Here is a 15271-nt window from a genome sequence, read left to right on the forward strand (position 1 = left end):
TTCTTGAACAACAGCACAACTTTCTTGGAACTACTGTAACTTTTACAAGTGTGTCTTTTCCACGAGCTGCCTGTACCCTTCGTCCTTTTGGCTGAAAAACAAAAGGGAGCAAACTTTTCCTCCCCCACCCAAACTTTGTGACGGTGAACTCATAACATCCCCCCCCTTCAGAACATACTGTGCCTAAACGTGTTTACGTCTTTCAGTTCCTCCCTGACAAAAAGAACAGCCCATCCCACTCACGTGCAGCGACGCAGCACATATGGGGCGAGTCTCCAAAAAGTTTTCTCTGTGCAAACCTTGCAGTACGCCACAGTGCGGCCCTGCCAGAGAGAAACACAACACCAGGCAGTTTGTGCAATGCACTGTGCACATTTCCACTGTGCTTGCTGTTTGCTTGTGCTTCTACCTCAAGTCGGGGTGAACAACAAATGCAAGATAAATAATTGAATGTATACTGTACTGTATTCCTACTGCTCTGCAGGTTTTCTTTGTGCTATCCGAGGACAAAGAGCTGTCACATATCTTTACAGGGTACAATATCATGTTATTGCCGTTCCATCATATACGCAGTGTTGCACTATGCAGCAGATCTTGTTGTTTGCACCCCTGTGTGGCTGCTGAGAGAAATCTGATGTAATGCTCCTGCAAAACAAGTGACGTAATGTGCACTGCAACACTGATCAGGCTGAGCTCAGCCTGCATGGACTCTGTTCCAGGCTCTCAACAGTGGGGCTGCACACACACACACACAAACACACACAGCAGCACATATATTCACCCATGCTGAGGTGGTGGGATACATGAAACAAACAAAGAGGTGCAACACAATCTGATGCAGGCAAGTCTCTGTACATTTCCACAACACTGGGATCTGCTCTTCATCGCCACCATCCCCCTCTTCCCCCTCCTCCTCCTCCTCTTGCTGTTTTCCTCTCCTTCTCTGTGTTACCAGGCAGGACACTGGGTCAGATGGCGTGCCTCTCTTTTTGATTGGCTGGCCCGGGAGGCGGGGGGCGGGGCCCGGCAGCCAGTATATAAGCATTGTTGCAGGACGGATCTCGGAGCTCGGACAGCTGATGAGGAACAGAGGAGACGCAGGAGACAGCAGATTGTTGTTTTGCGAGACAATAACCGTTGGAAATAAACAACCTGAGACACTCAACGGACTCACACAGCCTCGTCTTAACACAAGCTGTAAGTATTGGGTCACAAGTGCTAGTTTTCTAAGCTTGTTAGCTTATTATAACAGATTAAACAGCTTCTCAACTACCTGCTAGCTACTTCTTAACAAAGATGTCTGGAGCTAGCTTTGCTTCAACTTTCCTGTTTTATCTGTTAGCAAGTCATTCACGTTCACTGACCTGTTGTCTTTGTTTCTCCTGGTTAGCAATCCGACCACAGAAGAGGACAAACCATGCCTGCTCTCTGTGCACCCACTGAGGCCAGCGGCTCCCCCCACTCCCCGGTGGACAGGAGGCTGTCCTGGGGCAAACTGGTGCAGCGACTCGCCGACTTCAGCACATCTGGAAACGGCAGCAGCACCAGCAGCAGCAGCAGCCTGGAGCTGGGCTACAACAATGGCAGCAGGAGTGATCTGTCAGACTCAGGTAAGCAGTGCTGCAGAGGCATCCACTAACAATGGCTGGGCGATGATAAAACGATATCTATGATTAGTGCAATGTTATTTTCATTCCAAAGTCCCATTATATAACGTGTGCATTGTGCAAACTGCTGGTAAAGTGATTTAAAACCACAACTTTAACTCAGGAGCAAAAATTTGTTTTTAAACTTAAAAGAAATAATAATAATTATGTTATAACAATGAATATTTGAAGTCATCTGAGTATCTTTTTATTGCGTTCATCTAAAAATGTTTTTACCAGTGTTCCCCTGAGTATCCTTTGTCTGCCAAAACTCTTTGTTAACACCGTTTTTTAAAGGTGCTATATAAATAAAGTTTATTTTCTATATCGAACTTTTGGTTGAATATCGCCCAGCCCTACTTGCAATCTTTTTGTTAGACGTGGATTTTATTATTCTCCCCTCGATGCCCGGTTCCAGTTCTAACCCAGTGTGTCTTCACAACAGGCTCCGACATCAGTGACCTGTCTCCCTCCGATGAAGACCTGTTTTATGACCCAATGGAGGAGACGATCTTGAAAGACGTAGTGGAACTCATAGAAGCAAGCCTGCGAGAAGCCAAAGACTCAGACTGCGCCCTGCGCTGCACCAAACTGCTCATCCCCGAGAAACTCCTGGAGCACATCGGACAGGAGCTCCTTCACCTGGCGGCCAGCGAGCCCTGCGGCCTGAGGGGGGCCCTCATTGACCTGTGTGTGGAGCACGGGGCCGTCTGTGAGAGCATGGGGCAGCTGTCCGTAGACCCCTACCTGGTCCCCACCTTCCAGCTGACTCTGGTGTTGAGGCTGGAGTCGGACGGGCTGTGGCCCAAAATCCAAGGACTCTTTAGCACAAAGTCTCCTTCCGCTCCAGTAGTGAGACAAGAGATTAAACTTCGGACTGGTTTCCGCGTGATTAAGAAGAAACTGTATTGTTCTGAAGAACTGCTCATTGAGGAATGTTGAGAAATGCAAGGGATCTTCATTCTTAGAAATGCCCAGTAAATCTCCCAGAAGGGCCTCAGTACTCTTACTGTGTGTGTAATGCCTTCTGTGTAAGGTGTGAGGATGCACTTAGTCAGGATGATGACTCTACTGTACGGTAGTCGAAGGTTATGGTACGTGAGCGGATGTTGCTACTCATCGACATTTTCATATTTTCAATTGCAACATGTAACTATCATGCTATATATGGTTAATAGCATTTCTTTGCGAGTATTAAAGTGTGTACCTCAGTTTCTATTGAAACCACATGATGGCAGCTAGCTCTATGGTTATATTCATTGAAAACCATTGTTTTATTTCTTTTTTTTCACAATGCAGTTAACTGATTGTACGTGATGAATTGTACCATAAGCAAACCATTAGGGACCTTTTTATAGTGACTGAAACAAAGGACTACCAGTGCTTGCCTTGTGCAGTATATGTGTAAAGCTGTGGCTAATGATTCCAATGTAACTTGATCCTGTATCTGTGTAGCCCTGTCCTGCTTTTAACTTTATTTATTTGATATTCAAATACTCATAACATTGCACTGAGTTTGTATTTTCATGATCGCAAATAAATTATTTTTTTTACAGCTCTCTTCTCTGTCGGCTTATTTCATGAACCCGGTCAGATCTAGTTTGCAGTTTTACATCCTGGTTCATGTTTCCTATGGTAATTGTGTAAATTAATATATTAATTATTATATATAAGCAGTGGAAAAGTTTGCTCCAATCTGCTGAGTAAACAGTCATAGAACCTTTATGAAACTAGCACTAACCTATTTGAAGTGAGTAATAATGTTCAGCTATTTCGTCATGAACGTCAGCTGAACCAGACATGTCATGCACAACAATGACCAAAAGTGTGGAAGTAAATTTCGCAACAACTGCCAAAAACAGACTGGCACATTCTGCACGTCACCCAAAAACGTGAACGTGCACAGAGCCATGTTTCCAGTTCCCAGTTTCAGTCTGTGAGCCAGCCCGGCGGAGGTTAGTGCTGACTCAAGCTTTTGTTTCCACATTCTGCTCCCGAGAAATGAGTCGCGTCCCACACGTTTCAAGCATCCACATTTATTTTTCATCCGGGACTAAAAACATGGTGGAAAAAGGTTCTGTGTGATAATCTGTTCTTAACTAAAAAATTAAAACAGAGAATAAATAGCATTCTATGAACAAAAAGATGGACATCAGATGGGACAGTACACTTCAACAATAAAACCGGTGAAAGCCCCTCTCTGTGGGTAGGCACGTCTCTCACTCTTGGCGTTTACAGTACATTATATCACTCTATCCTTCATATAATTAAAGGAGGCAAAGTGTAAAGGGACATTTCATAGTTGTTATCTCTCTCTCACACACACACACACCGACACACAGCAGAATAAGAAGACAGATCTCAGTTTTCACATGTCTCGACAAACCTTGGACATGAGTGTGTATTCATCAGAGGTTTCACATTATTCCTGCATAGTTTCACAATGCGCATTTAAAGTCAAACAAGCAAAAATCCAGCCCCAGACTCCTCTCCGGGACTGATTTGACTGTTTAAAATGACAGAGGAAGCGTTCGCTGTGGTATCTAATCATCTGCTACATATATAACATCCATACAGCATGTAACCCCCCCCCCCTCCCCCGGTTACATCCGCTGAGGAGCTTATGTTTAAACCCAATGCAGTGAATGTTTGTGCAGATCCAGAAAATCAAGATCCAGGAATTTTCATTTTCAACATTTTCGATGTTTTCCCAGGAAATAATTCATGGATCTTGGTGGGGAAAAAATCAGGCACATTAGAGAACATATATCTATGCAGCTTGATGGCAATTTAAGGGAAATGAGGGGCGTTTCATACTGCATTCTTAGAAGGAGACAAAAAAACTAGTGAGCTCTGCCAGGGTCACGGCTTCCAGGCAAAACTGGGACGTGGAGGTTTTCCAGACCGGCGTCTTGTCAGGGGGACGAGCTGTTTTCAGTGGCTGTTCCTTTTTCATATCATTATGTTAATATTACATTTTAAACTTGACATAATAAAATTCATAGTTTCATCCAGTTTGTTTTCAGTTCAGTTCGATGCAGATTGCTGCTGGTTTGTTTGTGTTGCTCGTTGAGTCGTTGTCAGTCTCCAAATAGTAGAGCTCGTCTATTTACGGCCAGCAAACTTCAGTATTGATTAGGGAAACCTAGAGACGACAAGAAAACAATGAATGAATATGCAGGTGGCCTCTGTACAAAAAGTTTTCGGTTTGATTCTGGATACTTGTGTTTGAATATGAAAGCAGCTTCATCACCGTGTTGTGATGCCGTGATCTCGGACAGCTTGACGCAGCTCGGAGTGCGAGCCCTCTGCGCTCTTTGGTACAGATCCGAGTCTCCAAAGTAGCGAGCTCTGTATAACATGCCTTCCTCTGCAGGAAACGATTCATGAAAGACATAAGAGAGGAGGGAGGTGATAAAAAAGAGAATATGTCATTTAATCCTTTGCCCAGAACTGGCAGAACCAACAGTCAATATTTACAGCTTAATAAAGGAATCAGTCTGATTTGTTCTACTGGCACACGTACTTTGTTGTTTCTCCTTCCAACAATTGTTGCGAAGGTTGGAAATGTAATCGTCCTCCACCGAACGCTCTAAATTCCTCCGATTCATCCCCGTAAACTCTTTGGAGAACTGCTCCCCCACGTAATATGGCACCTTCAGGTGCTCGGTTAGCCTCTTCTGGGTGTAACCTGCTGACCTGCACGGGAGATAACACAAAAGTGTGAGCGGCGTAACACATGACCGACAACGACAAGGTTGACAGGTCTGGCACCGTCTGTCTCTGTGAGCACGACTCTGATTATAACGGCTGGAGTACGGGCCAGAAATGACAGAAGTGTATCAGGAACACAAAGGCAGGGGAGAAACATGGAGAGAGGCCAGACACACGGAGCCAGCAAATCAAGAGGAGGCGATATCGAACCGTTCTTTCTAAAACAGACAAGTCACAATAGATCTGAGGCTGCAAAACAACTAGTAACATGAAAACAAATCTATGAACCTGAGACATTTCAAATTGCTTTTGTTCAAAAACTGGCTGAAAATCGAACAATCAATGGTTTGATTACACAGAATTTGTATGTAACGTGAAGATAATTGTTTTAGGTGTAAATTTGCAGAACAACCGTGTGACAGTGTTATTTCAGGGCAGGATTCAAACTCACGGCCTGAAGCTGAGGCTGTAGGGGGGGGTGTTGACCATGATCTGACTGAGCGCTGACACAATAACCAGGATGAGGATGGGCATGACCTGCACGAAGAGAGCGAGACCCCCCTGCAGAGGAAACATGACATCATTCCAACCTCTCTCTTTTTTTAAAAAAGCCGACACTTGAATATTGCAGAGGTAAAAATCACAGATGACTCAAGGTCTCCCTCTGCTGTTAAATAGTAACATTACATCACGTCTGCAGGCTGCAGGAGCTAGAAAGGAAAACATCCCACTCACATCTCGCGGTCGGTCTCGTCGCTCTCTCCTTGGAGGACGCATCCGCCCATTAGCGTACACGTTAGCAGTACCTGGATGAAGGTAGCACACGTGGCACTTAACATACAGATCATAACCTCTTTAACCTGGAATGAAACATAGACTGTTTATAAAGGTCAACAACACGTCCCCACTTCCTCCCACTATCCAGAAATGAAGCCAAAATGTTCCGTATATATGATTGAACGAACAATCGTGAGTCAGTCTGTCAATTATGATGTTTCATCCTGTATTTAAAGCATCAAATAACAAATTAAAACCAAAATAAACACTTGGAGTAAAATCTGTGTGATAAGAGCAACATAAAATTACATTTTGACTTTTTAGTTTGGTCAATCTATTAACATGGAGGAGGAATGGTTTATGACCACCAGGGGGCGATGGATGCGTTTTGGCTTCACTTTTGTGGAGCTGTAATGTCGTCCATCTTTATTTACAGTCTATGGTCTGAAAGCACACAGTGTAGCAGTGGCACTCACTTGACGGGTATCCTCCTCCGAAGAACATATTGAAGAGGTCTTCAGGTGAGATGTCTGGCTCGAAGTTTCCCTGACTGGGCTCGTGTGTGGACGGATGTTGCCTCTCTTCTTCACACTGATCGTACTGCTGCCTTTTGCCAGCGTTACTCAGGACGGCGTACGCGTTCCCGATAGCTTGTGGAAAGGAAAAATACAAAGTCACATTGTGTTTGAGCATCACAGAGAACAGACTCTGATGATTGATTGAGTTTCATGCATGTTACCTTTAAAGGCCTCTGTGGCCCCTGGAGCGTGGTTCTTGTCTGGATGGAATTTCAAAGCAAGTTTTCTGTACGATCGTTTCAGTTCGTCCTCAGGCGCGTCTTTCTGGACCCCGAGAATTTCATAGAAGTCTTTGCATTGTTTTATCCTGTGAAGAAAAACACATCACATCAGATTCCATATAAACGGAGAACATACTGTATACCCGCAGAGTGAACTCTGTGTCAGTCGGTCTGACCTCCTCACGGCCTCCAGCTGATCCGCCGTGTAGGGTTTGGAGGCGTCTGAGGGTTTTTGTTCAGGTCTCGTATCTTCCCCGGTGGTCTGCCGCTGTCGAGGCCCCGAGCGCCCACCGAAGTCTGAGTGGCTGCCTGCTCTGGGTGTGAATCCATTCTTGGCTATTAGGTCCAGCAGCACTAGCACCAACACAAAAGCACCATTGTGAGCATTAAAATATATGCAGGCATCCAACACACTTGCATAGAGAGATAAAAATAGAAAGATATTTCCTGTTTTGATCTGGTCAGATTAAACAGGAAGGTCCAGAAACACTTTAAGAGTAAATACCATGAAATATCAGAAACTGTGGCAGCCTCAGCAATCTAATATTAAGAATGTGTTGTAGGTTTCTTTGACTGTGGATGATATGCAAGTAAAATCCTTATATTCATACAATCATCATTATTTTTTGTGTGTACTTGTGTTTGCTACTTCTGCCTTTGTTTCCTCCCACAGTCCAAACACATGCGGATTGGGGGATGGGTTAATTGGAGACTCGACTTCTGCCGTTGTGAGGACCAAAGACAGACATGGCAGAGTGAGGACATTCTGGGTAAGAGAGGACATTTGGGCTGGTCCTCACTTTTTAACACACATTCGTTGAGCAGCTACAGGATCCAGGTTTAGTTTAAAGGTTGTGTGTGAGTGTGTGTAAGTGTGAGTGAGTGTGAGTGTGTGTAGGCGTACTTGTGTCTCATTGCAGCCTCCCTCTTGCTCTGGAGCTGGAGTGTGTGTGCAGGCAATTGTGCATACATTGCAAACTCAATAAACACAGTATGCATATATGTTACATAATATTAACATGTGCATTGTGCATATTTTTTATCTTTTATGGTTCCTTGTGTTTATACTGTATTTCTTACATAATTATTACCTTTAGTGAGTGTATTCCCTTTTTCTGCTGCTGCTGCAACACGGTTTATTTCACAGTGGTGGGACCATTAAAAGATCATCTCATCTCATCTCATCTCATCTCATCTCATCTCATCTCATGTAATAACACAACTGGCTGTCAGACAACTGGCTGTATTTCTTGCCCTGTAACTGACTCTCTAGGTTTAGCTTTCTAATAAAAAACAAGCAGCCAATAGCCAAGTGACATCACTGACTCCCTGTCTACTGTTTCATGTACAGTTAACTACCACCAGGTTACTGTCATTGTAAATGTACTGTAACACCCAATCTGCTATGTGCACACAGAGGCTGCAGCTGGAGGGTCTACGCGAGGCCCCGGCTCATCCGGGACGATGCAGGTGATGCTGCAGGTGATGCTGCTGCTGCTGCTGTGCACCCCCCCTTCACCCTCACTCCCCAGCTCCCCCCTGATTCCCTTTGCTCCAGCTCGGCCATTTTGACTCACCCCTGGCCTTCTCGGTCGGGAACAGCCTCTGCGCCTTCTCCAGGAACCGCTGCGCCTTCTCCGGCTGCTCGTTGGTCAGCGCCGCAGTGGCGATGTCGATGCAGCGCTCCGCCTCGTCCCTGTTCACCTCCATCGCAGCAGCAGCAGCAGATAAGTGGAGCAGGAGTAAATACAGGCGCCTGCTGATGCCGTCATGTGGATGCTGCGGATCCCGTCGGCCGGTGACATGAAGCCGTCGGAGCTGTGATGCTGCTGCTGGAGTCTGGAGCCTCTGGAAATACGTTCGAGCCCGTTTGCGCGATGTGATGACAGCGTCCGCTCCCTGCGCCGCCTCGTCTCTCCACTAGATGGAGACAAACCGCTTGTTTTCAGATGAGCCCTCTGATTGGTCCTTGAGGAGTGAACATGAGTGAGCAACAACACGAGTTTTCTTCTTGGTTAAGTTTTTATTTCAAATAAAAATATCAAAACATGCAACAAATGTTGAAAGTAAATCCCTGAGTATGAACAAGTCAATACATATTGAGTCCTTTCCCCTTTTTCATAGTTCATGAAACTGTTATGTGAAATGTTCCAGCTTTTCGTTGCTAACTGTTTCATCTCGTCTAATATTTTTCTTCAGTTTTTTGTGTTTCTTTCAGTCTTTTTGATTTATTAAACTCACTAAATGTTAACAGCCATTTCAAACAACAGCAGACTCTGGACTATCTGAACTATGCATAGTTCAGTAATCAACCCATGACTCAGTTAATAGACTATTTACACCATTTGGAATAAATAGTAAGGGTTAAGGTAAAGGGTGGTCTTTATTGTCCCTTGTAATTTGGTTTGCAAACAGTCTTCACAAACCAAGTAGTTAGTGCAGAGCCTTTAGTCTGTAATTCACTACTTGAATCAAAATCATTCACGTTCCTTTTTAGTAGAGATTCATAAACAATTTGTAAAAACAAGAGAAAGTAACGATGCTTTAAGTGACATACTTAGCAAGTCAGTTACTCTGGAAAATAATCTGCAAATCGATATCTCTGGAAAATTGTGTGATGTGTAAAGTTGATTAGTCTAAAAAGATCCTTGGTAAATCGATTACTCTGGAAATAGTTTGCAGATCGGAAAAATGATCTGCAAGTTGATTACTCTGGAAAAATAATCAGCAAATTGATTGATTTGGAAAATCCTTGGCAAGTCGAACTCTTTCACTCTGGAAAATAGTGTGAAAGTTGATTAGTCTGAAAGATCATTGGTAAGTCGATTACTCTCGAAAATAAACTGCAAGTCGATGACTCTGGAAAAATTATGTGAAAGTCGATTAGCATGGAAAATCCTCGGCAAGTCGATTACTCTGGAAAATAATCTGCAAATTGATTAGTCTAGAAAATCTACGGCAAATCGATATCTTTGGAAACTAGGCTAATGTGAAAGTTGATTAGTCTAAAAATTCCTTGGTCAATCGATTACTCTGGAAAATAGTTGTCAAATCGAAAAATAATTAGCAAATTGATTACTCTAGAAAATAATATGCAAGTTTATTACTCTGGGAAGTAATATGCAAATCGATTACTCTGAAAAAAATCTGTAAATCGATTACTCTAGAAATAATCTGCAAATTGATTAATCTGGAAAATAATCGTCAAGTCGATTACTCTGGAAAAGCATCTGAAAGATTTGCAGAAAGCCTCATTTTATTGTGTTTGCTGTAGAGGTTGTATTTACTTCTTTTCACTTCAAATATCAACCCAGCACCTATAGAACACGTGAGTCTATATAAGAGTTTAACATATCATCACTCTGGGCATTTTCTGTATTTGCATGGGGGGGGGGGGTGAGGGTGACGTGCCACAGCTGTGTTCTCCCTGTGGGCGGGCAGAGGTTTCCTGTAAGAGCAGCAAGTAGAACAGCGAGTACCCAACATGTCTCAGTGCCACATGATCACTTATTTGTTTTCACGCCTGCTCATGTGAGCGTGGCTCCAGATCCACGCGTGATCGGACCCACGGCGAAGTCACTGCGTGTCTAGACAGCGGTGCAGCTGCCAGCGTCGCGCGGAGGTAAATATACATCTGGCAGCCCAATGAATAAAAGGTGAACAGCAGATAAACAGGCGGCCAATCAGAGGCCGGGGCTGAGGCGAGCTCTGCGCGCTGATTGGCCGCTCACACCTCCAGCCCGGGCTCCCATTGATTCTCGGCTGCGGCGCTGACGAGCTTCCCTCTCCCCTTCAGAGCTTCTGGAGCTCCGCGTGCAACTCACCAGGCTGCCCCGTGTCCGCCGTTCACTCCCGGTGAAAGAGAGAAAACGCATCTCCACTCTTCTGTCGTCTCTCGGTGAGTTGTTCTTTCCCTCCGCCGTTCATCCCTCCGTTTTTCCACAGGTGTAACATCAGCGTTACGCAACCGCCGGCGAGTGTCGTCTCTCGGCGAGAAGTCAACAGCATCATCGCCACATCCACGCAGCTAGCTAGCTAACCTGGATAGCGGGAATAATAACAATAATAATGATTTAAAGATGGACGCATTTATTGTTACACCGTGTGTGGATGGTGTTTGAGGCTCCACCGACGTGTCTCTCTCTCTCTCCTCCGTGTCACAGCATCGCCCGAACCGCAGCCACGATGACGGAGGCGGAGGCTTTGGAGAAGAAGCCGCTGCAGCAGCGGCGCACGTCCGGCAGCGGGAGCAGCGTCCCCCCGGAGCCCCCCAGAGAAGACGGCGTGGATCACACGTACAAAGAGAAAGAGGGGCCCAAACCCCCCAGGTCCATCGTGTGGAGGAACGTCCTCCTGATGACCGTCCTGCATCTAGCTGCCGCGTACGGCTTACTCCTCATCCCCTCAGCATCCCCCCTGACCTTGCTCTGGTGTAAGTGCACAACACTTCTACCTGTTACTGTGCGGGGGGTGTGGGGGGGCTTTTATTCTTTCAGTTATATCCGCGTAACATCTTCTCAGCTGTTATGTCAGCAGCCCGGCCCACTCTCTCTCTCTCTCTCTCTCTCTCTCTCTCTCTCTCTCTCTCTCTCTCTCTCTCTCTCTCTCTCACCACTGGTGCATGCATGCAAAAACATGGTCGCTTACATCAGTGCATAATCCTCCCAGTAGCCTGCATATAAGGGCGAGTATGGATGAGGCACATATCATCAGAGATTTAATGTCTGAAGGCTGCTGCTGCTGCTGCATGGGGAACAGAGAGCTGCTGTTAAGTAACAACACAGAAGAGACGACATGATTTGTTGATCAGTCGATCAGCAGGAAACAATCCAGCAAACATTTTGGGAATTGATCGATCGTTGGAGGGAATCGATTACAAATCAAATTTATTAGTCTGGAAAATAATCGGGGGAATTGTGGGAAATAACTGGCAAATTGATTATTCTGGAAAAGAATCTACAAGTGAACTAATACTAGAAAAACAACCTTTAGTTGCAGCCATACAACAGTACATACACTTTGTTATAACATATATTGAGATGTAGATTTTTCATTAAAGCAAAGAGGCTGGACTCGTGGGTAGATTTTAATGCTTCCAGTTTCATCATACTTGTCAGACATGCAATCATCAAATGGTTTAAATCGTCCAGTCATCATCTGATATGATGTAATTACATGAGAGTGGAATAGATGCTTTGTCTTGTGAAACAAGCAGGCGAGTACAGACCAGCTCAGTCAAAGGTGGATTTTAAACATTAACATTTTTAAGCTTTTGGGTGTGAATGCACTGATTTGTTGCCTTTAATAAACAGTAAAGGTTTTGTAAGCTACAAGGTGATACATTAATCTTCAGGCGCACAGATATTGTGATGGATGACTGATATGATCACATGACGCAGGGTTTGCCCTCCGAGCTCAGAGTGCACAGAAGATGATGCAAAGACTTTGCAATGAGCAGTATCAGTTCTTTTGTCGGGAACAGATCAGCATAACGTGGTCGAACTAATTTGTCCTATGCATTTCTCTCCACAGCCGTACTTTGTTTTGTGATAAGTGCTTTAGGAGTTACTGCAGGAGCTCATCGCCTGTGGAGTCACAGATCCTACAAGGCCACAGTACCCCTAAAGATCTTTCTTAGTTTAGCTAACTCCATGGCATTTCAGGTACCTGAAAACAACAGCTCTACAGGCACACACTTTCATTACAGTGTAAATACCATGTTGTGTCCTTCACTGTGTGTAATCTGTGTCATAATTTAAAACCCTCAGAATGATATCTATGAATGGGCCCGGGACCACAGGGTTCACCACAAATATTCAGAGACGGACGCGGACCCTCACAACGCCGTCCGAGGCTTCTTCTTCTCCCACATCGGCTGGTTGATGCTGCGCAAACACCCGGACGTCATCGAGAAGGGACGCAAGCTGGAGCTCAGCGACCTGCAGGCCGACAAAGTTGTCATGTTTCAGAGAAAGTAAGTCACTTCAGTGAATGATTTATTTTTACACTTGTAGATATAATAAAAAATATAATTGTAAAAAAAAATGAACTTTAGACTTTTGTCAGGTGATTTTGACTGGAAACCATTTTCTCAAATACAGCGTAAACGTCACCTACTTTGGATTTACTTGTCACTGAAGCAGTGCAGGTTAACTTAGTCATTCTGGTTTAACCAGGTGACAACTACCAACATGTCATTCATGCATGTAGAGATCTGCAAACAGTCACTGGGTCATGTGAAGGAAAGTGAGGGCGTGAGCATGTCGGACAAGCGGCGCACTTTTTGTTCAATGTTTATGTTGCACAGAGTAAATACTGACTTCCATTCTTTCCATCTCCACCCGCTGTCTCTCCCTGACAGCTACTACAAGCTGTCGGTGGTGCTCATGTGCTTTTTCATCCCCATGTTCGTGCCTTGGTACCTGTGGGGGGAGTCCCTGTGGGTGGCCTACTTCGTCCCGGCGCTGCTGAGGTACACGCTGGTGCTGAACGCCACCTGGCTCGTGAACAGCGCCGCGCACATGTGGGGGAACAGGCCCTATGACAAGAACATCAACCCCAGGGAAAACAAGTTTGTCACGTTCAGCGCTATAGGTACGGAGAACATATCTAAAGTGGGATCTCATTGGGGAAAAAAACAAGATAAAGAAAGAATTTGATGAGTAGCAACCACATTGTGTTTTTTCAAAACCTGTGCAAGTCTCTGTCGTGCTTTACGAGAACTTTACTCTAGTAGGTGTTGCCAAAATGTAGAATAAAGTACGTTTATGCACCTTTATCTTGACATAGCATAATCTCTTTGGTGGATTTAATCACATTGAAGTTGTTAAATTTGTTTGCCATTACATGTTTGGTGACATTTTCAATTAACTGGTCCTAAGTCAGTGGAAACGTTTGTGTTCACACTGAAGTGCTCACCTCTGTTTCCCGTTGCTTACAGGCGAAGGATATCACAACTACCACCACACGTTCCCCTATGACTATGCAACCAGCGAGTTCGGATGCAAGTTGAACCTTACCACGTGTTTCATCGACCTCATGTGCTTCTTTGGTCTGGCCAACAACCGCAAGAGAGTGTCCAGCGAGCTGGTCCTGGCGCGGATGCAGCGCACCGGAGACGGGATCCACCGGAGTGGCTAAGATCGCTGCGCCGCGGTTAGCTTCGAGGGGAAAACAACCGAAGAAGAAGAAGCTTCACAGTCTTTGACAGCTATACATTTCTCATCCTCAGAGGATGAACGTCAGCTTCATGAGGGCCTTGACCACATTTTGCTTGTTTTTGTGGTTTTTTGTAGCTGTAACTTAACAAATTGTCCAAGACGGATTTAAAAAAAAAAAAAAAAAAGAAAACACATGTTGCTAAGCTCTTGGCCTCAGTTTCTATATTGTTCAGTCGGGCCAAGGTCTTGCAAAGTTGTTTTAGATTTGAAGTAGATACGTTTTAAAAGTCAACTTCATTCTCTGCTGTTTTGCCACTTTGGTGTGCATTTCCTCATGCAAGATCAGTCATGTAGCCATTTTTATGTAGGTGTTACTCAATTATTAATCAAAATAGATGAGAAGTGCCGGAACAAAAAAGGAAACAACGTTTTAATCGATAAGTTGTGATACTTTTGCCTTTGTTGACGGTTTACATCCGATTTTTACAGTTCTGATATAAATTAAGATTTGGAGCACTCTTTAAGATGTGTCGAAGTTTAGCGAGAGTTAAAATCACCTTTGTTTTGTTATAACAAAGTTGCTGGCTTTCATGAAATATGGCACATGATGGATGACTGAGGGAACCCAGACCATCTCTTTACGACTTGACAACCAGATTGCCAAAAACTGAACAGAAACCTCGGTCATGTGGTTTGATTCTGTGTCTAACTGGGTTGTTCTCTGCGGAAAGCAGAACTTAGAAAAGGACTAATGCTTTATTTAGTCTGTGTAGTAATTGGAGACAATCTTAAAAAACTGCCAATAAATATTACTAGTGAAAGATAAATGTTATTTTACCTAAGAACCATGCAATGTGTTGTGTGTTTTTGATGGTTACATAACAGAAGAGCGTGCCTGCTGTCGACTGACTCATTTATAACCATCTCTATTCAGCACGCTAAGTCAATATTGCTTCTCTAAAATTTGTTGTGGAAGTATATTTTTTTTTACGAGTTTTATTGTGGTATTCGACATGTTCCTCCTTTGTCCACAAACACCTGCTGCAGACGTCTCATTGGTCGACGTAGCAGCAGCCCGGTCATGTGACAGTTCTGGCGTTGCGAAACAACATGCCACCCCATGCATGACGATATACCGTAGTAGGTGTTTGTAGTGAGGTGTTTTTTAAAAGTTT

The 15271-nt window shown here is 44.4% G+C and overlaps 3 protein-coding genes and 1 long non-coding RNA gene across 4 annotated transcripts; 2 read left to right on the plus strand and 2 right to left on the minus strand.

Annotated features, from left to right (window-relative positions):
• The first annotated feature begins 1034 nt into the window (after window positions 1-1034).
• Window positions 1035-3201, plus strand: ddit4 (DNA-damage-inducible transcript 4). Its single transcript, XM_034570637.1, has 3 exons — window positions 1035-1197; window positions 1391-1610; window positions 2092-3201. The coding sequence occupies exons 2-3, from the start codon at window positions 1418-1420 to the stop codon at window positions 2586-2588; spliced, it is 690 nt and encodes a 229-aa protein (XP_034426528.1). The 5' UTR covers window positions 1035-1197; window positions 1391-1417; the 3' UTR covers window positions 2589-3201.
• Window positions 1249-2222, minus strand: LOC117752912. Its single transcript, XR_004612162.1, has 2 exons — window positions 2087-2222; window positions 1249-1605 (listed from the first exon to the last, which is right to left on the minus strand). It is a non-coding gene; the product is annotated as an uncharacterized LOC117752912 (long non-coding RNA).
• Window positions 3202-3662: 461 nt separating the features above from the next.
• dnajb12b (DnaJ heat shock protein family (Hsp40) member B12b) lies at window positions 3663-8847 on the minus strand. The gene is made up of 9 exons (XM_034570632.1): window positions 8514-8847; window positions 7113-7290; window positions 6877-7022; window positions 6614-6787; window positions 6096-6166; window positions 5812-5921; window positions 5173-5345; window positions 4900-5016; window positions 3663-4791 (listed from the first exon to the last, which is right to left on the minus strand). The coding sequence occupies exons 1-9, from the start codon at window positions 8644-8646 to the stop codon at window positions 4772-4774; spliced, it is 1122 nt and encodes a 373-aa protein (XP_034426523.1). The 5' UTR covers window positions 8647-8847; the 3' UTR covers window positions 3663-4771.
• Window positions 8848-10566: 1719 nt separating this feature from the next.
• scd (stearoyl-CoA desaturase (delta-9-desaturase)) lies at window positions 10567-14946 on the plus strand. The gene is made up of 7 exons (XM_034570634.1): window positions 10567-10592; window positions 10733-10834; window positions 11100-11368; window positions 12469-12599; window positions 12705-12910; window positions 13298-13530; window positions 13877-14946. The coding sequence occupies exons 1-7, from the start codon at window positions 10582-10584 to the stop codon at window positions 14074-14076; spliced, it is 1152 nt and encodes a 383-aa protein (XP_034426525.1). The 5' UTR covers window positions 10567-10581; the 3' UTR covers window positions 14077-14946.
• The last annotated feature ends 325 nt before the right edge of the window (window positions 14947-15271 follow it).

The sequence above is a fragment of the Hippoglossus hippoglossus genome, chromosome 19 (assembly GCF_009819705.1).
Source record: "Hippoglossus hippoglossus isolate fHipHip1 chromosome 19, fHipHip1.pri, whole genome shotgun sequence".
NCBI lineage: Eukaryota > Metazoa > Chordata > Actinopteri > Pleuronectiformes > Pleuronectidae > Hippoglossus > Hippoglossus hippoglossus.

Excerpts from the sequence above, each read along its gene's own strand:
- ddit4 (XM_034570637.1), top strand. The coding sequence starts at position 1,418 with ATGCCTGCTCTCTGTGCACCCACTGAGGCCAGCGGCTCCCCCCACTCC. Across the intron at positions 1,611-2,091 it reads GAGTGATCTGTCAGACTCAG|GCTCCGACATCAGTGACCTG; the intron begins GTAAGCAGTGCT and ends TCTTCACAACAG.
- dnajb12b (XM_034570632.1), bottom strand. The coding sequence starts at position 8,646 with ATGGAGGTGAACAGGGACGAGGCGGAGCGCTGCATCGACATCGCCACT. Across the intron at positions 5,922-6,095 it reads GACGAGACCGACCGCGAGAT|GGGGGTCTCGCTCTCTTCGT; the intron begins GTGAGTGGGATG and ends TTTCCTCTGCAG. Across the intron at positions 4,792-4,899 it reads GATCACGGCATCACAACACG|GTTTCCCTAATCAATACTGA; the intron begins GTGATGAAGCTG and ends TGTCGTCTCTAG.
- scd (XM_034570634.1), top strand. Across the intron at positions 11,369-12,468 it reads CCCCCTGACCTTGCTCTGGT|CCGTACTTTGTTTTGTGATA; the intron begins GTAAGTGCACAA and ends TTCTCTCCACAG. Across the intron at positions 12,600-12,704 it reads CTAACTCCATGGCATTTCAG|AATGATATCTATGAATGGGC; the intron begins GTACCTGAAAAC and ends TAAAACCCTCAG.